The sequence below is a fragment of the Ranitomeya imitator genome, chromosome 1, assembly GCF_032444005.1.
Source record: "Ranitomeya imitator isolate aRanImi1 chromosome 1, aRanImi1.pri, whole genome shotgun sequence".
NCBI lineage: Eukaryota > Metazoa > Chordata > Amphibia > Anura > Dendrobatidae > Ranitomeya > Ranitomeya imitator.
The window spans coordinates 253402084-253425376 of NC_091282.1; the positions used below are offsets into that span (position 1 = coordinate 253402084).

Here is a 23293-nt window from a genome sequence, read left to right on the forward strand (position 1 = left end):
AGGGGCTCTCGAAACGCGACATGGTGTCCGCTAACGATTGGAGCTAATTTTTCATTCAAAAAGTCAAATGGCGATCCTTCCCTTCCGAGCCCTGCCGTGTGCCCAAACAGTGGTTTACCCCCACATGTGAGGTATCAGTGTACTCAGGAGAAATTGCCCAACACATTTTAGGATCCATCTTATCCTGTTGCCCATGTGGAAATGAACAAATTGAGGCTAAAATAATTTTTTTGTGAAAAAAAAGTACTTTTTCATTTTTACGGATCAATTTGTGAAGCACCTGGGGGTTCAAAGTGCTCACTATGCATCTAGATAAGTTCCTTGGGGGGTCTAGTTTCCAAAATGGGGTCACTTGTGGGGGAGCTCCAATGTTTAGGCACACAGGGGCTCTCCGAACACGACATGGTGTCCGCTAAAGATTGGAGCCAATTTTTCATTGAAAAAGTCAAATGACGCTCCTTCCCTTCCGAGCCCTGTCATGCGCCCAAACAGTAGTTCCCCCCACATATGGGGTATCGGCATACTCAGGACAAATTGTACAATAACTTTTGGTGTCCAGTTTCTCTTTTTACCCTTGGGAAAATAAAAAAATTGTTGCTAAAAGATCATTTTTGTGACTAAAAAGTTAAATGTTCATTTTTTCCTTCCATGTTTCTTCTGCTGCTGTGAAGCACCTGAAGGGTTAATAAACTTCTTGAATGTGGTTTTGAGCACCTTGAGGGGTGCAGTTTTTAGAATGGTGTCACTTTTGGGTATTTTCAGCCATATAGACTCCTCAAACTGACTTTAAATGTGAGGTGGTCCTTAAAAAAAATGGTTTTGTAAATTTTGCTGTAAAAATGAGAAATCGCTGGTCAAATTTTAACCCTTATAACTTCCTAGCAAAAAATACATTTTGTTTCCAAAATTGCGCTGATGTAAAGTAGACATGTGGGTAATGTTATTTATTAACTATTTTGTGTCACATAACTCTCTCTTTTAACAGAATAAAAATTCAAAATTTGAAAATTGCGAAATTTTCAAAATTTTAGCCCAATTTCCATTTTTTTAACATATAAACACAAAAATTATCGACCTAAATTTACCACTAACATGAAGCCCAATATGTCACGAAAAAACAATCTCAGAACCGCTAGGATTCATTGAAGCGTTCCTGAGTTATTACCTCATAAAGGGACACTGGTCAGAATTGCAAAAAACGGCCAGGTCATTAAGGTCAAAATAGGCTGGGTCATGAAGGGGTTAATAAAAAAACCACATACTAATAATACCACTGGTGACATGATACTTAAGAGCTCTGTATATAGTGTACAGGTAATACAGGGATCACCAGAGACATTATACACAGAAGCTCTGTATATAGTGTCAGTGTACAGGTAATACAGGGATCACCAGTGAAATTATACACTGGAGCTCTGTATATAGTGCATAGTGTACAGGTAATACAGTGATCACTAGTGACATTATACACAAGAGCTCTGTACGTAGTGTAAAGGTAAGACAGGGATCGCCAGTGACATTATACACAGCTCTGTAGATTTTGCAATGGGCAGAACAGTGGCTCAGTGAGTATCCTCATAGCGCTGGAGTTATGGGTTCCAATACCACCAAGTTCAACATCTGCAACGCGTTTGTATGTTCTCACCGTGTTTGTGTGGGTTTCTTCCTGGTTGTCTGGTTTCTTCCCACACAAAGACATAGTGATAGGGAGTTTAGATTGTGAGCCCCGATGGGGACAGTGATGATAATGTCTGTAAAGTGGTGTGGAATACGATAGTGATATATCTCCCTCCAACCACCAAGTGGCCGTCATATACCGACCTCCGGGACTGGCCACTGCCTTTATTGACCAATTCTCCCCCTGGCTTCTTTACTTTCTCTCTGCTGACATTCCCACCATCATCATAGGTCACTTCAACATTCCAAATGATACCCTTCCGTCAACAGCCTTGAAACTTCTGTCCCTTACTTCATCTTTTGGACTTACTCAGAGGTCCTACGCAGCCACCCACACAGACAAACATACACTAGACCTGGTCTTCACCCGGCTCGGCTCCCTATCTAAGTTCACTACCTCCCCTCTCCCACTATCCGACCATCATCTGCTCACTTTCTCATCCCTGTCCTCCTCACCGGTCACCCATGTCCAACAACATGCGCACCCCCGCAGAAACCTTGCACACCTAGACACCCACACTCTCTGACTCTATCCTATCACCGGCATCTATATCCTCACTCCACGACACAGACGGTGCCACTGCTTTCTACAATGCCACTCTTGCATCAGCTATTAACACGGTTGCCCCTCTCGTTAATGGCAGAGTGCAATGTATCAATAGACAACCCTGGCACAATAACACCACTAAAAACCTCCGGCAAGTGTCCAGAGTTGCAGAGCGGCATTGGAAGAAAAAGCATTCGCAAGACGACTTCACTGCATTCAAAAAGGCAACACTCACTTTTAACCCCTTAAGCCCCGAGGGTGGTTTGCACGTTAATGACCGGGCCAATTTTTACAATTCTGACCACTGTCCCTTTATGAGGTTATAACTCTGGAACGCTTCAACGGATCTTGGCGATTCTGACATTGTTTTCTCGTGACATATTGTACTTCATTTTAGTAGTAACATTTATTCGATATAACTTGCGTTTATTTGTGAAAAAAACGGAAATTTGGCGAAAATTTAGAAAGTTTCGCAATTTTCCAACTTTAAATTTTTATGCCCTTAAATCACAGAGATATCTCACGCAAAATACTTAATAAGTAACATTTCCCACATGTCTACTTTACATCAGCACAATTTTGGAACCAAAATTTTTTTTTGTTAGGGAGTTATAAGGGTTAAAAGTTGACCAGCAATTTCTCATTTTTACAACACCATTTTTTTTTAGGGACCACATCTCATTTGATGTCATTTTGAGGGGTCTATATGATAGAAAATACCCAAGTGTGAGACCATTCTAAAAACTGCACCCCTCAAGGTGCTCAAAACCACATTCAAGAAGTTTATTAACCCTTCAGGGGTTTCACAGGAATTTTTGGAATGTTTAAATAAGAATGAATATTTAACTTTTTTTCACACAAAATTTATTTCAGCTCCAATTTGTTTTATTTTACCAAGGGTAACAGGATAAAATGGATGCCAAACATTGTTGTACAATCTGTACTGAGTACGCTGATAGCCCATATGTGGGAGTAAACCACTGTTTGGGCGCATGGCAGAGCTAGGAAGGGAAGGAGCGCCATTTGACTTTTAAATGCAAAATTGACAGGAATTGAGATGGGACGCCATGTTGCGTTTGGAGAGCCACTGATGTGCCTAAACATTGAAACCCCCCACAAGTGACACCATTTTGGAAAGTAGACACCCTAAGGAACTTATCTAGATGTGTGGTGACCACTTTGACCCACCAATTGCTTCACAGAAGTTTATAATGCAGAGCCGTAAAAATAAAAAATCATATTTTTTCACAAAAATGATCTTTTCGCCCCCAATTTTTTATTTTCCCAAGAGTAAGAGAAGAAATTGGACCTCAAAAATTGTTGGCCAATTTGTCCTGAGTACGCTGATACCCCATATATGGGTGTAAACCACTGTTTGGGCGCATGGCAGAGCTCGGAAGCGAAGGAGCGCCATTTGACTTTTCAATGCAAAATTGACTGGAATTGAGATGGGACGCCATGTTGCGTTTGGAGAGCCCCTGATGTGCCTAAACATTGGAACCCCTCACAAGTGACACCATTTTGAAAAGTAGACCCCTTAAGGAACTTATCTAGATGTGTGGTGAGCACTTTGACCCAACAAGTGCTTCACAGAAGTTTATAATGCAGAGCCGTAAAAATAAAAAATCTTATTTTTTCACAAAAATGATCTTTTCGCCCCCAATTTTTTATTTTCCCAAGGGTAAGAGAAGAAATTAGACCACAAAAGTTGTTGTGCAATTTGTCCTGAGTGCGACGATACCCCATATGTGGGGGGTAAACCACTTTTTGGGTGCATAGCAGAGCTCGGAAGGGAAGGAGCGCCATTTGACTTTTCAATGCAAAATTGACTGGAATTAAGTTGGGACGCCATGTTGGTTTGGAGAGCCCCTGATGTGCCTAAACATTAAAACCCCCCACAAGTGACACCATTTTGGAAACTAGACCCCATAAGGAACTTATCTAGATGTGTTTTGAGAGCTTTGAACCCCCAAATGTTTCACTACAGTTTATAACGCAGAGCCGTTAAAATAATTTTTTTTTTTTTTTCGCAAAAATTATTTTTTAGCCCCCAGTTTTGTATTTTCACAAGGGTAACATAATAAATTGGACCCCAAAAGTTGTTGTCCAATTTGTCCTGAGTACGCTGATACCCCATATGTGGGGGGGAACCACTGTTTGGGCACATGGCAGAGCTCGGAAGGGAAGGAGCGCCATTTGGAATGCAGACTTAGATGGATTGGTCTGCAGGAGTCACGTTGCATTTGCAGAGCCCCTGATGTACCCAAACAGTACAAACCCCCCACAAGTGACCCCATATTAGAAACTAGACCTCCCAAGGAACTTATCTAGATGTGTTGTGAGAACTTTGAACCCCTAAGTGTTTCACTACAGTTTATAACGCAGAGCCGTGAAAATAAAAATTATTTTTTTTTTTCACAAAAATGATTTTTTAGCCCCCAGCTTTGTATTTTTACAAGGGTAACAGAATAAATTGGACCCCAAAAGTTGTTGTTCAATTTGTCCTGAGTACGCTGATACCCCATATGTGGGGGGGAACCACTGTTTGGGCGCATGGCAGAGCTCGGAAGGGAAGGAGCGCCATTTGGAATGCAGACTTAGATGGATTGGTCTGCAGGCGTCACGTTGCATTTGCAGAGCCCCTGATGTACCCAAACAGTAGAAACCACCCACAAGTGACCCCATATTGAAACTAGACCTCCCATGGAACTTATCTAGATGTGTTGTGAAAACTTTGAACCCCCAAGTGTTTCACTACAGTTTACAACGCAGAGCCGTGAAAATAAAAAATCCTTTTTTTTCCCACAAAAATGATTTTTAGCCCCCCAAATTTTTATTTTCCCAAGGATAACAAGAGAACTTGGACCCAAAAAGTTGTTGTCCAATTTGTCTCGAGTACGATGATACCCCATATGTTGGGGTAAACCCCTGTTTGGGCGCACGGGAGAGCTCGGAAGTGAAGGAGCACTGTTTTACTTTTTCAATGCAGAATTGGCTGGAATTGAGATCGGACGCCATGTCGCGTTTGGAGAGCCCCTGATGTGCCTAAACAGTGGAAACCCCCCAATTATAACTGAAACCCTAATCCAAACGCACCCCTAACCCTAATCCCAACTGTAACCCTAACCACACACCTAACCCTGACACACCCCTAATTCTAATCCCAACCCTAATCCCAACCGTAAATGTAATACAAACCCTAACCCTAGCCCTAACCCTAGCCCTAACCCTAACCCTAACCCTAATGGGAAAATGGAAATAAATACATTTTTTTTAATTTTATTATTTTTCCCTAAGGCTAGGTTCACATTGCATTAGGGAAATCCGTTTAGCACTAGCGGATTGCGCTAACGCAATGTCTTTTTAGGTGTCGTGTTTAGTGGTCGCGTTAACGTCCCCGCTCTGGAAGATCGGGGATCGGACCTCGGGCGCGCCGCGGACGCTGCAAGCAGCGTCTGAGGCGCGCCACAAAAGAACGGCACCTTGCTAGCGCGAGCCGAAAATGGCACGCTCTAGCGATGCGCTACACCCGAAAATCACATTGCTGTCAATGGTTGTGCTAACGGACCCGTTGCACGGCGTTAATTGTGACATTTTCGCCGTGCAACGCTGTCCGTTAGCGTTAACCCATTAACGCAATGTGAACCTAGCCTAACTAAGGGGGTGATGAAGGGGGGTTTGATTTACTTTTATAGCGAGTTTTTTATATCGGATTTTTATGATTGGCAGCCGTCACACACTAAAAGACGCTTTTTATAGCAAAAAAGTTTTTGCGTCTCCACATTTTGAGACCTATAATTTTTCCATATTTTGGTCCACAGAGTCATGTGAGGTCTTGTTTTTTGCGGGACGAGTTGACGTTTTTATCGGTTACATTTTCGGACATGTGACAGTTTTTGATCGCTTTTTATTCCGATTTTTTGTGAGGCAGAATGACCAAAAACCAGCTATTCATGAATTTCTTTTGGGGGAGGCTTTTATACCGTTCCGCGTTTGGTAAAATTGATGAAGCAGTTTTATTCTTCGGGTGAGTACGATTACAGCGATACCTCATTTATATCATTTTTTTTATGTTTTGGCGCTTTTATACGATAAAAGCTATTTTATAGAAAAAATAATTATTTTGGCATCGCTTTATTCTCAGGACTATAACTTTTTTATTTTTTTGGTTATGATGCTATATGGCGGGTCGTTTTTTGCGGGACAAGATGACGTTTTCAGAGGTACCATGGTTATTTATATCCGTCTTTTTGATCGCGTGTTATTCCACTTTTTGTTCAGCGTTATGATAATAAAGCGTTGTTTTTTGGCTCGTTTTTTTTTTTTTTTTCTTACGGTGTTCACTGAAGGGGTTAACTAGTGGGCCAGTTTTATAGGTCGGGTCGTTACGGACGCGGCGATACTAAATATGTGTACTTTTATTGTTTTTTTTGTTTTTTTTTTATGTAAAGAAATGTATTTATGGGAATAATATTTTTTTTTTTCTGCTTTATTTAGGAATTTTTTTTTTATTTTTTTTTACAAGTGTGGAAATTTTTTTTTTTACTTTTTCACTTTGTCCCAGGGGGGGACATCACAGATCACCGATCTGACAGTGTGCACAGCACTCTATCAGATCGGTGATCTGACATACAGCCGGGCAGGGTTAGAGCTGCAGCTGCAGCCTGATCCTGACCCGGAAGTGCTCCCTGCAGGACCCGGATGCAGCCCGGCGGCCATTTTGGATCCGGGGACTGCAGGGAGAAGACGCTCGGTACACGGTGAGCACATCACCGTGTACCGATCGTCTCAGGGAAGCCCGCAGGGAGCCCTCTCCCTGCGCGATGCTTCCCTGCACCGCCGGCACACCGCGATCATCTTTGATCGCGGTGTGCCGGGGGTTAATGTGCCGGGAGCGGTCCGTGACCGCTCCTGGCACATAGTGCCGGATGTCAGCTGCGATAGGCAGCTGACACCCGGCCGCGATCGGCCGCGCTCCCCCCGTGAGCGCGGCCGATCGCATATGACGTACTATCCCGTCCATGGGAATTAAGTCCCAGGTCACCTGGACGGGATAGTACGTCATATGGGATTAAGGGGTTAAATCTGATCTCATCTCTGCTAAACAGGCCTACTTCACAACCCTCGTATCTTCCCTATCCTACAACCCCAAAGTTATTCAAAACCTTTAACTCCTTCCTCCGCCCTCCCTCATCTCTGCTGAGGACTTTGCCACACACTTTAAAAATAAGATCGACCAAACAAGGCAAGTTTTCATTGTTCAACCATCACAACCCCTTTGTATACCAGACCAATGCCCAAACCCCATAACCTCCCTATCCAACATCACTGAAGGGGGGCTTAACTGCCTCCTCTCCAAATCGCACCTCACCACCTCTGCGCTCGACCCCATCCCACCTCCTCCCCCACCTCACCACCACTCGTATCCCATCCCTAACCTACCTCTTCAACCTACACTAACTTCTGGCACCTTCCCTTCTGCTTTCAAACATGCCACAATCACGCCTATCCTTAAAAAGCCAACCGTCGATCCAACTGCTATGTCCAGCTATCGCCCAATATCGCTGCTCCCATTCGCTTCCAAACTCCTGGAGCACCACGTCCATGCTGAACTTTCCTCCCACCTTTCATCTAACTTGCTCTTTGACAATCTACAATCTAGTTTCCACCCCCATCACTCAACTGAGACAGCCCTGACCAAAATCACTAATGACCTACTTACATCCAAAGCTAACGGACAATACTCTGTACTCCTCCTTCTAGACATGTCCTCTGCTTTCGACACAGTTGACCACTGCCTCCTACTACAGATCCTCTCCTCCTTTGGCATCACAGACCTCGCCCTATCCTGGATCTCCTCATACCTTTCCAACCGCATTCAGCGTCTCCCACACTACCTCCTCATCCCACCCTCTCTCTGTTGGAGTCCCCCAAGGCTCTGTTCTAGGACCCCTACTCTTCTCAATCTATACACTTGGCCTGGGAGAACTCCTAAAGTCCCAAGGATTCCAGTACCACCTTTATGCTGATAACACTCAGATCTACCTTTCTAGCCCAGACGTCACCTCTCTGCTGTCCAGAATCTCGGAGTGTCTATCAGCCATATCATCCTTCTTCTCCTCTCGCTTCCTCAAACTCAATGTGGACACATCTGAACTCATCATCTTTTCTCCATCTCACAGATTTTCCTTACCCGATATATCTCTCGCAATAAACGACATCACGCTTTCCCCCGTACCGGAAGTCTGATGCCTCGGAGTAACCCTTGACTCTGCCCTGTCCTTCAAACGGCACATCCAAGCTTTCCATCTCCTGTCGCCTCCAGAATCCGTCCTTTCCTTAACCGTAAATCTACTAAAATGCTTGTGCATGCCCTCATCATTTCCCGCCTTGACTACTGCAACATCCTTCTCTGCAGCCTCCCTCCTAACACACTCGCACCCCTCCAGTCCATCCTTAACTCTGCTGCCAGACTAATTCATCTCTCTTCTCGCTGCTCCTCCGCTTCCCCCTCTGCAAATCTCTTCACTGGCTCCCTTTCCCTCAGCGTATCCAGTTCCAACTACTAATACTAACCTACAAAGCCATCCATAACCTGTCTCCTCCATATATCTCTGAACTAATCTCCTGATATCTTCCTTCACGTAATCTCCGGTCCTCCCAAGACCTCCTTCTCTCCTCCACACTTATCCACTCCTCACCCAACCGCCTCCAAGACTTCTCCTGAATATCCCCATCCTCTGGAATTCTTTGCCCCAACACGTCCGAGTATCAATCACATTCGGATCCTTCAAACGGAACCTGAAACCCACCTCTTCAGGAAAGCCTAGAGCCTGCACTGACCCCACTGCCTCCTCACCACTACCAAAGCTACCGCCTCACCAACACCGGAGCTCCTGCAACCCTCAACCTATTGTCTCCTTCCCCACCATCCTGTAGAATGTAAGCCCGCAAGGGCAGGGTCCTCGCCCCTCTGTATCAGTCTGTCATTGTTAGTTTGCTTACACGGGTGGTAGCTGTAATTTGTATGTAACCCCTTCTCATGTACAGCACTATAGAATCAATGGTGCTATATAAATAATAATAATATATAAGCAAAGCATAATAAATAAGCTTAATGGAAATCCCATCTATAACCCCGCGATTTGTCCCACCACCAGATTCAAGCACTAACATCGCCTGCGCCGGTCACAACCAGATAAACGCCTTAGCTCAGGTGACTTGCCAAATAGCGCAGTGTGACCTTGTTTTTCAAAGTCAATAAACATGGAGGCTCAGTCATGGGAATATCTGACTTGATAGGGGGTCTTAGAATGTTTGAAATTGTCTTACACACACTGCATAAGTACTGACAACTCTTAGCACATAGAACACTGGCACAAGGACGTAGTCTCCTCACTGCTCCCCTGTTCCATTGTACCAGCCTTAAAAAATTGGCTACTGAGGAGCTGACAGCGATCTATGTAAGACACGTGGAATGACCAGAAGATTTCCTCACAACTTGTAATACGCCTAACTGCCTGGGTGTAGAAAGATGGCGGCCGGAAGTCTAGTCACGGCTTGGGAAGGGCTCGCATCACGGCGGCGGAAGTGGCGGTGGTGCAGGGAGAAACGGCATTGGACAGCTTCCCCGGCGTGGGGACCGGGCTGTGATCTGCATGTGAAACGGATCCCGGGAGCAGAGAGGACGGCTGCTCGGGTAATGTGCGCTATAATGAGTGGGATTGAGAGCACCATGATGGCTGCCACTAGTATACCAGCAGGATGAGTCTCCGTCCTCCTAGGGCCCTACACACGAGAGCGGATCAGGGCCACACTCCGCATCCAGGTGGTGTCCTCTAGGCTGCCCTGCCCACCAGAGGCCTGGCAGAGCACGCCACCCACCAGAGAGCTGGACCTGCAGACATGTGCCTGCCACCTGCTGAGACACTACAGATACCAGCAATCCCTGACAGCCCCGCCTCCTCCACACACCGCACAGACATTCAGGGGCTCCTATACCAGCAGTTCCTAACCTGCCCAAATATAGCAAATGGGTGGGTGACCAGATGGTGGGTGTGCCAGCTGTGGGCAGGGGGAGATCCAATACCCGTGTAATATAGGAATCCTCCCCACCGCCATGTACAGGTTATTACTGCCTTATCCGTTCCTGCGCTGGCACTGTCAATGGTGGTGTACGGGATACCCCCATAGCAGGGTATGTGTCCCACCAATAGGACCTGCATTTATCTGAAGAACGGGGTCTTGGCATACACCAATGACAGCGGAGACTTGTACGGAAATCCCAAACAAATGAATGGGAATTCTGCCGCCTTGTCCCATTGCTGGGACATATCTGCTGTGGAAACGTCATAGATGGAAATATCCCACTAATGGTCCAACCAGTATCTAAATGCCATTGGTTTCCGCCTTCGTATGTTATGTAATATGTGTGTAGGCCAGGAATGAGGCTCAGCAGTGGGTTTTGCTTTTATTTCCTCCATCTTTTTCCTTCTCCATCCCTTGCGGTCTCTGCATCATACGTTCTAGTATTCACTGCACCTCTCACTTCTTATTTTCCAGTAGCCATTACAAGTATTTGATGAAGCATAAACGTGGGGATTGCCCGTGTACGTTAGGTAATCCCCGCATGTGTTATGCCTAAGATCCACGAAACATGCAGCCGAGGAGACTTGACCATATTATTCAAGCACGCCCAAGATACTCGGATAACACCCGAGCGTACTTTTCACTAGTATTTTCTCATTCACGTTACACCCAAAATTCCACAACCCACCCGGGGGTCTTGTGGCCGTCATTTCTAGTATCCTATGTCTCTGTTGTAGGTTCAGGGCGTAAGACCTGCCCTCGGGCTGGGAATGGTGGTTGTAAAGTGGACAGTAAAATACGGCCCACGTCCACATGTGTACTGCTGCGACTAGTGACTTTACCATAGGCCGTGCCATGTTACACTGCCACTGTATAACATGCAGTTCTGATGTGATGGCAGTGCATCCGTGGTATAAACCAGTACACATCTGTCTGGTATAGTATTATTTATATGTCCCTCCACACCCCCAACACCAATGCCTGGTATAAACCTATTTATGCCATATCCACAGAATGAGCCCTAAGCGTATGAGACACGGGTCTATCTTGAGAACAGGTCTCGGTTGCCCATCGTTGTCAGCGGAGAGGTGGCCACACACTTTCAGCTGTTTATTTTTACGGGAGTACGCCCAGCGATTTTCTTACCTCCTATTGAAATGAATGGAGAGGCCATCACCTCACTGCCAACGGTGCCCCGTGGGACCCATACTTACTGCATATTCTGTGGATATGTTGTAAATGTATGAGATCGAGATGGACAACCCCTTTAAGCTATTTCTGTATTATAAGCTGTGTTCTTGGCATTTATTTCCCAGGGTCTTGGAGATGGCTAGTACAGCAACTGAAAATTCAGAGCCATCGCACGATTGTAAAGGAGAGTCAAGAATTCCTAAAGTGGATGGCGATTATCCACTAAAAGTACTGTACTGTGGAGGCAAGTATTTCTTTCTAGGTTATGTTTCAAATTTTCTTCCATTTCTGGAAGGGGTATGCATAAATAAACCAAACATGGACCGCGATATAACATTTATGGTACTTGATACATAAAATGGCTCTGTCCAGCAGGCGGTGGTGTAAAGGGGGACGAGGGCAGGCTGGAATACATGTGATCAGTGGATGAAGGGAACTGTGGTCTGCTACCACCCATAAGAGCTGCGGCTGAAGCCGAGACCACTGAAGAGTAGCGACAATTTGACAAAACGGTGCAGGATACATGATTAGGGTGCTTTCACATTGCGTTTAGGCACCCGTTTTGTGGCTCACTTCTAGGCTTGTCCATATTCCGTTTTGCAGGTGGTCAGACAAGGTTGACGTCGTCTGGGTGTCTGCTTCCAGTTGGCGTATACGCCAGAAAAGGTCCCATTGGCACCTAAGTCCAAATCCCGTTTTGCGCGAGGTTAGACGTAAGCCCCAACGGGGCCGCAACGCAATGTGAAAGCACCCTTAGGGCTTTACTGTGTGTAATGACCCTTTATTTTTTTTAGTATCTAAACAGCAGAATACCCCTTAATTAGCCGCTTGCTACATTTTAGTTTTGTTAATTATTAACCATTTTTTCTATAGGGTTAATGCATTTTTGAGCCGTACCTTTGATGAGTTCATCTGTCCAGTTTTTCGCTGTTGGTTTCTTCTCCTTTTCTTACTATACCAGGCTTAGAAATCGTGCTATGTTATCCATGTTTGTTTTATTTTTATACCTTTATTTTCTTGATGTTCTTGTCTTTGTTCTGAAAATGAAATCTTTTTGTAGACTTAACACTGTCATTTCTTGTCCCTCTGCAGTGTGTTCACTACCAACAGAGGTAAGACTTCAGTTTTCTCCTTATTTCTGAAATGGCATTATTAAAGAGTGCTTGCCTTTAGCCTAACTTTACTAACCAGCTGATCAGGTTACTTTAGACCAGTGCAGGCTGAGCCTGTTGTGTCTGGAGTCCACCGAGTGCCATAGCTCACATCCTGAGTTCGGACATGAGGCACAAAATGATTTATTTATTTTACTCACTTATGTAGCACCATTAATTCCGCAGCGCTTTGCAGACATTATCTTCACTGACCCCATTGGGGCTCACAATCTAGATCAGTATGTCTTTGGGGTGTGGGAGGAAACAAGTGGAAACCCATGCAAACATTGAGAGGACATACAATATCCTTTCTGATGTTGTCATTGGTAGGATTTGAACCCGTGGTAGAAAAGCAACAGTGCTAACCACTGAGCCACCTTGCTTTACACCTACTTCATGATGGGAATATTACATTACTCTGCACAGATAGTTGTGTGCAGTACACCTGCAATTTCCTAAAGTGGTTGTTCATACTTATATTGATGACCTATTATTGTTTTTATAGCATTATTGATTCCATGGTGCTGTACGTGACAAGGGTTTATATACAATACATAAAAATTACAATGAACAAACTAATAGCGACAAACAGGTACAGAGGGCAGATGACCATGCCTTTGTAGGCTTATATTTCACATGATAATGGGGAAGGAAACGGTAGATTTTGGGGGGGCATCTGGTCATTGCAGGCTGTAAGCTGTTCTGAAGAGATACGTTTTCAAATCCCGCTTGAAAGTTCCAAAAGTAGAGGATAATCACACTTGTTTGGGCACAGAATTCCAGAGGATAGGAGATACTCTGGAGAAGTCAACTGGGGGAGGAACGTACGACTGTGGAGGAGAGGAGGAGGTCCTGGGAGGACCAAAGATTATGTGGTGGGAGGTATCTGGGGATTAGTTCAGAGATGTATTTGGGGAGACAGATTATGGAAAGTTTTATAGGGTAATGTTAGTAGCTTGAAGTGGATACGTTAGGGAATTGTGAGCCAATGAAGGATTTTGCAGAGGAGTAGTGAGGAGAGAGGTGGATTAGTTGGGCAGCAGAGTTAAGGACAGACTGGAAAGGTTTGAGTGTTAGCAGGAACGCCACAGAGGAGGATGTTGCAACAGTCAAAGCGGGAGATGATGAGGGCATGCACTAGTATTTTAGTAGATTGAGGGTTGAGGAAGGAATAGATTCTGGAGATATTTTTGAGTTGGAGGTGGCGAGGGCTTGGATATGTGATTTTGAAGGACAAGGGAGAGTAGAGGATTACTCCAAGGCAGCGGTCTTCAGGTACTAGGGAAAGCGTGATGTAATTTATTGCGAAAGATAGTTCAGATGGAAGAAGGATGATGAGCTCAGCATTACAGAATACTGTAGATAAGCCCCTGATGCCGGTGGCCTTAGTTTTTAGGCCAATTTTGGGGTGACAGATTCCCTTTAAAATGCCAAGTCACAAAATTTTGTGACTTATCATAACACCAGAATTTTGGCGTACGTTATCTTTTATGAATCAGAGCCTAAATACTGTACTTATGTTCTTGAGGTAGAAAAGACTTGTCTGGCAGTGTCTTTCCCCGCTCTTTTCAAAGAAATTGGATGAGATAGCTGTGGGCTGATGGTTATCCTGGGCATATGGCTACCTTTAGCTTGAGATGACGCATAATGAAAGTACTAAAATGGGTCATCCACATCCAGAGAGATCCTCACTTCTTGGTTGCTAATTGTTTGGTTAATGGAGTGAAGTCTCAAGGAGGGGGCCACTATCAAAGATAAAAGGGTTCCCAACTCCAGTCCTCAGGATTTATTTATTTTACCCACTTATATAGCTCCATTAATTCCACATCGCTTTACAGACGTTATTGGCACTGTTCCCATTGGGGCTCACAATCTAAATTCCCAATCAGTATGTCTTTGGACTGTGGGAGGTAACCAGAGAACCCAGAGGAAATCCGCGCAAATACGGGGAGAACATACAAACTCCTTGCAGAGGATCCCCCAAAACATCATGTTTTCTTTATCGCCTCTCATTGGGGGACACAGGAACCATGGGGTGTATGCTGCTGCCACTAGGAGGCTGACACTATGCAAATAACAAAATTAGCTCCTCCTCTGCAGTGTACACCCCACCGACTGGCATTAAACTCTTCAGTTTAGCTTAGTGTCAGTAGGAGGTGGACACGGGTCTTTCATTAGACCCTTATCTACCTCAATGTGCGTCGTTTCTTTTCAGGTTTTTTCCGGAGGGATACAGGGTGAGCAGTCACACCTGTATTCCCACAATGCGGACTATGAGTACGGCGTGTACTGCCACCCCGTATCCTCATAGATCCCTCTCCAGGACCAAGATCCTAGCACAGGAGCGTGCTCAGAAGTCCGGTCCTGGCTCCGTCCCCCACCCACTCGCCTACCAGAGCCTGTCGGTTGGAGGAGACGAGGACGTCCATCACAGCTCCGTGGACGTCTCATTACCCTCAGGTTAGTAACGGCGTGGGATGTTTAGGTGAGTATTCCCAGATGTCCCCCTGTCCTCCCTCATGGCGTTTATTTTAGAGGGATCCCAGGGACAGCCATAAGCTCTTCTTCCTTAGCGGCCGCAGTTCTCTCCCTGCAGCCGCACAGCCCCTTACAGAGTCACAGCCTAGCAGGCTGCCGCGCCGCTTCCCCCTGCGGTCTCTCTGCTCGGGGGCCACAATGCGTCCTGTGTCTGCACGGCGTCCTTGGCAGGATGCCGTGCCACTTACTTTCTGCGGCGCTCCGACGCCACGATTCTCCGGCGGCGCTCCGGCTCCGCGATTCTCCGGCGGCGCTCCGGCGCCGCGATTTTCCGACGGCGCTCCAGCGCCGCGATTCTCCGCGAATTTCCGGCGGCGCCGGCCTCTAATTTAGGTCCCGGCTTCTGCCGGGGCCTACTTCTGGCGCCGCGACCCCGCCAGTTCCGTTTTCCCGGACAGCCTTGGCAGGCTGCCGCTCTTCAGTCCCTGCGGCACACTGCTCCGGCGCCGCGGTTCCCTTCTCCGGCGGCGCCGGTCTCTATTTTAGGTCCCGGCTTAGGCCGGGGCCTACTTCCGGTTTCTCGGCTCCTCACTTCCGGTTCTGCGGGCGGGCTTTTTTCCCGCCCGACATACTGCACCCTGCCCGCCGGCGCCTCTGCGTCTGGCTCCACCCCCTTCCTCGTGGGTCCCTCGGCCGGTGTGCACCGCTTCTCACAGCAGCAGCCGCCCTCGCAGTGCCTCACGCAGCGCGCCACGCTCCTTCACTCGCATCTTCTGTGGCTCAGCATCGCAGAATCAGCACCTCAGGGAAGTTCTCCACCGAGGACAAGTGGGACATCTTCCAGGACCGGGTCCGTGAGTAGCTGCACTGCAGACTGACACCCCCCTCTGCCCACTGTCCCCTAACCCACTGGCATCTTCAGGGTCCCTAAAAATGTCTACCTCTAAAGGGGGCCGCTCTCGTCCCCCTACCTCTTCATCTTCTGCCTTAGTCACGTACTTTGCATGTTCGTCCTGTAACAGCAAACTTCCCTCAGGTCAGTCCTCCCCGCTGTGTCAGTCCTGCAGCAACCCGATTGTTCCCACCGCCCAGGATCCCCCGGCTGTTCCGCCCGAGAGTGATCCCCCCATCCCAGGCTGGGCCGCCTCTCTGTCACAATCGGTGGCCGATTTAACACAGGTATCTCAAACCCTAGTGTCCGCGCTGGATCGGTTACCCCTGCAGTGGCCAGCGGGTCGCAGGAACCGCCGCCCGAGCCCTCCTTGATTAGCCACAAAAGGTCCAGACAGGAACGTCGGTCTGAGTCCTCTTCGCGCTCCATCTCGCCGCTCGGCCCTCCCCCGCGGTTGGTGTCCCACCGATCCTCCTCCCCTGAGTCAGGCGAGGCATTATCTGATGCGCCTTCGGAGGATACTTCGGAGCTGGATCCTAACCAAATCACCACCATGAGTGAGACAGTCCAGAACCTCATTGGGGCAATAAACCAAACATGTGGCATCAAGGATCCCTCTACGGAACCCGCAGATCAGGCGGTTTCGTTCAGACGGGCCAAACCACCTTCAAAATTTTTTGCTCCTCATCCTGAATTCGAGGAAATCGTGTCCAGAGAGAGAGAGAGAACCCCACTAGGCGTTTTCAGAGGGGAAAACGCCTGGGTGTGTTATATCCTTTTTCTCCAGAACTTACCGCCAATTGGACGGCATCTCCCTCGGTGGACCCCCCTGTTTCCAGGCTGTCCACCAACACGGTGCTTCCTCTGTCTGGCGGAGCATCTCTGAAGGATTCTAACGACAGAGTTATAGAATCCTTCGCGAAATCTGCTTTCGAAGCGGCTTCAGCGGCTCTATGTCCAGCTTTTGCGTCCACTTGGGCTTCAAAATCCATCTCAAAATGGGCCAAGGATCTTCGGCGGGGTATCCTGGATGGGGCGCCTCCCGCGCAATTAGCGGAACTTGCCAACCAGATTTCCCATGCTGGTGAATACCTGGTTTCCGCCTCCCTGGATGCCGCGTCTTGTGCGGCTCAAGCTTCCAGCAATGCCGTTGCCATCCGCCGGACCGTTTGGCTCAAGGCCTGGCAGCCGGACTTGTCCTCCAAAAAGTCCCTCACTAGTCTGCCCTTCCAGGGCTCTCGCCTCTTTGGTTCCCAGCTGGACCAAATAATTAAGGACGCCACCGGGGGTACAAGTTCTCTTCTCCCCCAGGCTAAGCCTCGTCGCCCTCCTCCTAGACGACAGTTTCGTTCTTTTCGGCCTTTTCGTCGCTTCGCTGCGTCAAACTCCTTTTCCCAGCAGCAACAGAGGCCACAGGCACGTCAAGAGAAGAAGGCGGTGTCCTTTAGGCCCACTCCGTCCTGGCGTCCTCGTTTCTCCCAGGGTAGATCCTCCAGGCCCAGGACTGGAAGATCCACCTCGGCATGACTCTCGGCAAGACTCCAGCCCAACTCCCAGATTGGGCGGCCGTCTTCTCCTTTTCAGGGACGTCTGGATTTCCTCAGTAGAGGACGCATGGGTCAGGGAAGTTGTATCCTCGGGATACAAAATAGAGTTCGCTTCCCGACCTCGGGATCGTTTCTTCCAATCCCGTCCTCCAAGAGACCCCGCTCTAGTTCCGGGCTTCTTCTCAGCCATCGCTTCTCTGCTCAAATCCGGGGTAATCGTTCCTGTCCCAGAAAAGGAACGCTTCACGGGTTTCTACTCGAATCTTTTTGTGGTACCGAAAAAAGACGGCAAAGTTCGCCCCATTCTGGACCTCAAATTGCTGAACAGGAGAGTTCGCCTGAGACACTTCAGGATGGAATCCCTTCGTTCAGTAATTGCTTCCATGGAGGCTCAGGAGTTTCTATGCTCAATAGATATCCAGGACGCCTACCTCCATGTCCCGATATTTCCCGGACATCACCGTTTCCTGCGCTTTGCAGTGCAACGAGATCATTTTCAGTTCGTCGCCCTGCCGTTCGGTCTCGCAACCGCGCCAAGAGTGTTCACGAAAATCATGGCGGCGCTGATGGCCATCTTGAGAGTCAGAGGCCTGGTCCTATTTCCATATCTCGACGACATCCTCATCAAGGCTCCGTCCTTCGCTCAGGCCCACGAAAGCCTGTCCATTGTTCTCGACACCTTAGCCCGTTTCGGGTGGCTGGTAAACCGGAAGAAGTCCTGCCTTATTCCTTCTCAGCGCATCATCTTTCTGGGCATGCTTTTCGATACTCGTCAAAGCAGAGTCTTCCTTCCCACAGACAAGAGATCCACTCTCTGTCGGGACATACGCTTGCTCCAGGGTCCTCGACCTCCCTCTCTCCGTTCGGCCATGAAGGTTCTGGGGAGGATGGTAGCTACATTGGAAGCGATTCCCTTTGCCCAATTCCATTCGCGACCCCTTCAGCAAGCCATTCTGTCTCAGTGGGACAGGTCGGTCTTCTCCCTGGATCGACCGATCAAACTCTCCTTTCGGGTCAGGCGGTCTCTCAACTGGTGGCTGACGTCACCTCTCATCTCCCAGGGCAGGTCCTTCCTTCCAGTTCACTGGCAGGTGGTGACAACGGACGCCAGCCTGCTCGGCTGGGGTGCGGTTTTTCGCCACCTGACGGTCCAGGGCCGCTGGTCGCTGCAGGAGTCATCTCTGCCGATCAACGTCCTCGAAATTCGGGCCATCTTCCTGTCCCTCCGCCACTGGGAAAGGATTCTCAGGGGCCTTCCAGTCCGGATCCAGACGGACAACGCCACGGCTGTGGCATATGTCAACCATCAGGGGGGGACTCGGAGCTCCTTGGCCCTTGCCGAGGTATCCAAGATCCTCCTTTGGGCAGAGGCAACGGTTCCGGTGATATCCGCGGTGCATATCCCCGGCGTGGAAAACTGGGCCGCCGACTTCCTCAGCCGCGAGGGCCTCGCGGCAGGGGAATGGTCCTTACATCCGGAGGTCTTCCATCAGATTTGTCTTCGATGGGGAACTCCGGATGTGGATCTCACGGCGTCCCGAGTCAACAGGAAGGTTCCGCAGTTCGTCTCCAGGTCCCGCGATCCTCTCGCAGTGGGCGTCGATGCTCTGGCCATTCCTTGGTCACAGTTCGAGCTGCCCTACCTGTTCCCACCCCTTCCATTACTTCCCAAACTGTTGAAGAAGATCAAAGCGGAAGGGGTGCCGGTCATCCTGATCGCCCCGGATTGGCCCAGGAGAGCTTGGTTCGCGGAGCTCGTCAACCTTCTCGCGGACGCTCCCTGGCGCCTTCCAGACAGGCCCGATCTGCTGTCCCAGGGTCCGATCTGCCACCCGAATTCTCGGTCGCTCAGTTTAACGGCGTGGCTGTTGAGACCGCGGTTCTGAGAGCGTCTGGCCTTTCGGACCGGGTGATTCACACCATGATTCAGGCTCGGAAGCCTTCGTCTTCCAGGATCTACTACCGCACCTGGAAGGCCTACTTCCGGTGGTGCGAGTCCAACCGCCTTCCGCCTATGGTTTTTTCCCTGCCTTCTCTTTTGGCCTTCCTTCAGGCAGGACTGGATTCGGGCCTGGCTCTTAGTTCTCTGAAGGGTCAGGTCTCTGCGCTTTCCATCCTCTTTCAGAAGACCTTGGCCTCTCGGCCACAGGTTAAGACCTTCTTTCAGGGGGTAGCCCACGCCGTCCCGCCGTACAGGGCCCCTGTGGAGGCATGGGACCTAAACCTGGTACTGGACGTTCTGAAGGTTTCTCCCTTTGAACCTCTTAGGGAGATTCCTCTATCAGTTTTATCATGGAAGGTAGCCTTTCTTGTGGCCATCACGTCCATTCGCCGCGTTTCCGAGCTGGCGGCCCTGTCTTGCCGTCCTCCGTTTTTGGTCATTCACCAGGACAAGGTGGTCTTCCGGCCCCCACCTTCTTTTCTTCCTAAGGTGGTTTCCACCTTCCACCTCAACGAGGACATCGTTCTACCTTCCTTTTGTCCAGCTCCGACTCATCCTCTGGAGCGATCATTGAACAAGCTGGATCTTGTCAGGGCTGTGAGGATCTATCTGGACAGAACGTCCACTTTCCGGAAGACGGATTCCTTTTTCGTCATTCCTGATGGCACGCGCAGAGGCCAGCCGGCTTCTAAAGCGACTATTGCTCGATGGATCAGAATGGCAATCTTGGAGGCTTACCGGGTCAAGAACAGAGTGCCCCCTCCTGGGATTAAGGCTCACTCTACCCGGGCAGTCGGCGCCTCCTGGGCGGTGCACCACAGGGCTTCCGCCCTACAGCTGTGCAAAGCGGCAACTTGGTCTTCCATCCACACGTTCGCCAAATTTTACAAGGTCCATACCTACGCATCGGCGGACGCCAGCCTAGGCAGAAGGATCCTGCAGGCGGCAGTGGTGAGTCCTCTGACCTGATGGAAGTCTGTTTTTCCCACCCTTGGGACTGCTTTGGGACGTCCCATGGTTCCTGTGTCCCCCAATGAGAGGCGATAAAGAAAACAGGATTTTTGGTTGCTTACCGTAAAATCTGTTTCTTGAAGCCTCCATTGGGGGACACAGCACCCTCCCAATGTTTTTGTTATATGTTCTCTGACTGTTCTCACGTTTACAGTTCTCAAGTTTGTGGTTATGGTTTTTCAACCTTGTTCTTTCTCCTACTGCTTTCTCACTAACTGAAGAGTTTAATGCCAGTCGGTGGGGTGTACACTGCAGAGGAGGAGCTAATTTTGTTATTTGCATAGTGTCAGCCTCCTAGTGGCAGCAGCATACACCCCATGGTTCCTGTGTCCCCCAATGGAGGCTTCAAGAAACAGATTTTACGGTAAGCAACCAAAAATCCTGTTTTCACAATATCTTTAGTATTGCCCAGGTGATAATTCCATCACTTGTTCAATATCTGCAAAATCCTGAAAATGTGATCTGTTGGTGACGCTTGTGGACTGGAGTTGGGGAACACTGCTGTATGATGTCTGCACGCCCCAAAGGGAATATGGAAGGAGCTCGCCTTGATGGGACAACTTCTTTAAGACGTAAATAGAAAATATAATATAAACTGTACGTTGATTAGAACCTAAAAATGGTGGAATATATGCTTTATAGTTACATACTGTACTCTGTGCCTCACGTATATTTCATTGCTTTGTTTAGTACTGTGAATACATGCCCGATGTTACGAAGTGCAGGCAATGGCTAGAGAAGAATTTTCCAAATGAGTTTGCTAAACTTACGTTAGGTAAGTGATTGCTGTATAGTTTTCTCTTATTTCGTGTGTGCTGTTTGTACATCATAATTGTCGTTTTTTGTGTAGTTGCCATGAACACTTGCATCTTTTGACAGGGAGTCATATCCCTGAACACCAAGAAAAATGCCGCTTAGGCATCTGTCCATCATAGGGTCCCACTGTCAATGGTATACGTTTCTTTCTATTGTTCCTCTGTACAGCAAACTGCACTTTCCTATGTAGTTACATAGATTGAGACCGAGTCACATGGAATCCAAAAGAAAACACATTCAGCCTTTGCTTGGTGAATGTTCGCCTATGGCGATGTAGTATACGTTGGGGAAAACTCCCGACATAAACTGTGCTTTAAATGAAATCTGACAGCGGATTCATGCACCCAGGACCTTGGGTTTAGTTACTGCAGCCGTTTTATATGTTGGGCTTCTTTCACACCTGTGTGGTTTTGTTTTTTTTGTTAAAATCTGAAAAAAACAGACCCATTATGTCAATTTCTGATGCTCCAAATTTGATCAAGATAGCACGTGCTTTGAGTTTCATTTATGAATTTCATTTTAACAGATGTCTGAATAAATCCGTTTAACTCAATTGGTCAGTGTGCCGTCCGATTAAGACGATCAAAAATCTGGCAGCACTCAGACATTTCACATGGATGTCTCAGTCGTATTGTTCCTGGCCCGCTAATAAAAGTATGTTTGCAGTGTTGCAGAGTAAATGTCTGCAATGGCGGCGCTGGTCTTGGTTTGAGCAGCGTAAATCAGCTGTCTGGTTCCCTTTAATGTTTGCTGGTGGTTTCCATCATTCAGGATGGCGTCTGCAGCTTAATTTGGACAAGCATCTGTCAATAAAAAAATGCTAATTTAACGTTCCATTGAGTGTCATTCTATTGGAAAATTACTATTTATGAACTGTTACATTTTAAAAAGAAGAAAAAAATTAATTTATTTATAAATTAACCCCTTCCCGACCTGTGACACAGCGTATGCATCATGAAAGTCGGTGCCAATCCGACCTGTGACGCATATGCTGTGTCACAGAAAGATCGCGTCCCTGCAGGCCGGGTGAAAGGGTTAACTCCCATTTCACCCGATCTGCAGGGACAGGGGGAGTGGTAGTTTAGCGCAGGGGGGGTGGCTTCACCCCCTCGTGGCTACGATCGCTCTGATTGGCTGTTGAAAGTGAAACTGCCAATCAGAGCGATTTGTAATATTTCACCTAAAAAAATGGTGAAATATTACAATCCAGCCATGGCCGATGCTGCAATATCATCGGCCATGGCTGGAAATACTAATGTGCCCCCACCCCACCCCACCGATCGCCCCCCCAGCCCCCCGATCTGTGGCCCGCTCCCCTCCGTCCTGTGCTCCGCTCCCCCGTCCTCCTGCCCGCTCCCCCCGTGCTCCAATCACACCCCCCGTGCTCCAATCAAACCCCCCCGCACTCCGATCCCCCCCCGTGCTCCGAACCACCCCCCCTGCACACCGATCCACCCCCCCTGCACACCGATCCACCCGCCCGCACACCGATCACTCTCCCCCATGCTCCGATCCCTCCCCCCCCGTGCTCCGACGCCCCCCCGTGCCCTGATCTCCCCCCCCTGTGCCCTGATCTCCCCCCCTTATACTTACCGATCCTGGCGGGGTCCCGTCCGTCTTCTTCCCCGAGCGCCGCCATGTTCCAAAATGCCGGGCGCATGCGCAGTGCGCCCGCCGAATCTGCCGGCCGGCAGATTCGTTCCAATGTGAATTTTGATCACTGTGATATAATCTATCACAGTGGTCAAAATAAAAAAACAGTAAATGACCCCCCCCATTTGTCCCCCATAGATAGGGACAATAATAAAATAAAGAATTTTTTTTTTTTTTCACTAAGGTTGGAGTTAGAACTAGGGTTAGGGTTAGGGGTAGGGTTAGGGTTAGGGGTAGGGTTAGGGGTAGGGTTAGGGGTAGGGGTAGGGTTAGGGGTAGGGGTAGGGTTAGGGGTAGGGT

General features: G+C 48.3%; 1 protein-coding gene across 1 annotated transcript in view; it reads left to right on the forward strand.

Moving 5' to 3' along the window:
- The first annotated feature begins 9787 nt into the window (after nt 1-9787).
- Nucleotides 9788-23293, forward strand: part of DENR (density regulated re-initiation and release factor) — a 46659-nt gene continuing 33153 nt past the window's right edge. The window contains exons 1-4 of the mRNA XM_069755668.1: nt 9788-9923; nt 11629-11747; nt 12596-12615; nt 21215-21299. Of these exons, the coding sequence (XP_069611769.1) occupies nt 11639-11747; nt 12596-12615; nt 21215-21299 (214 nt within the window). The 5' untranslated portion in view covers nt 9788-9923; nt 11629-11638. The remainder of the gene's footprint in view (nt 9924-11628; nt 11748-12595; nt 12616-21214; nt 21300-23293) is intronic.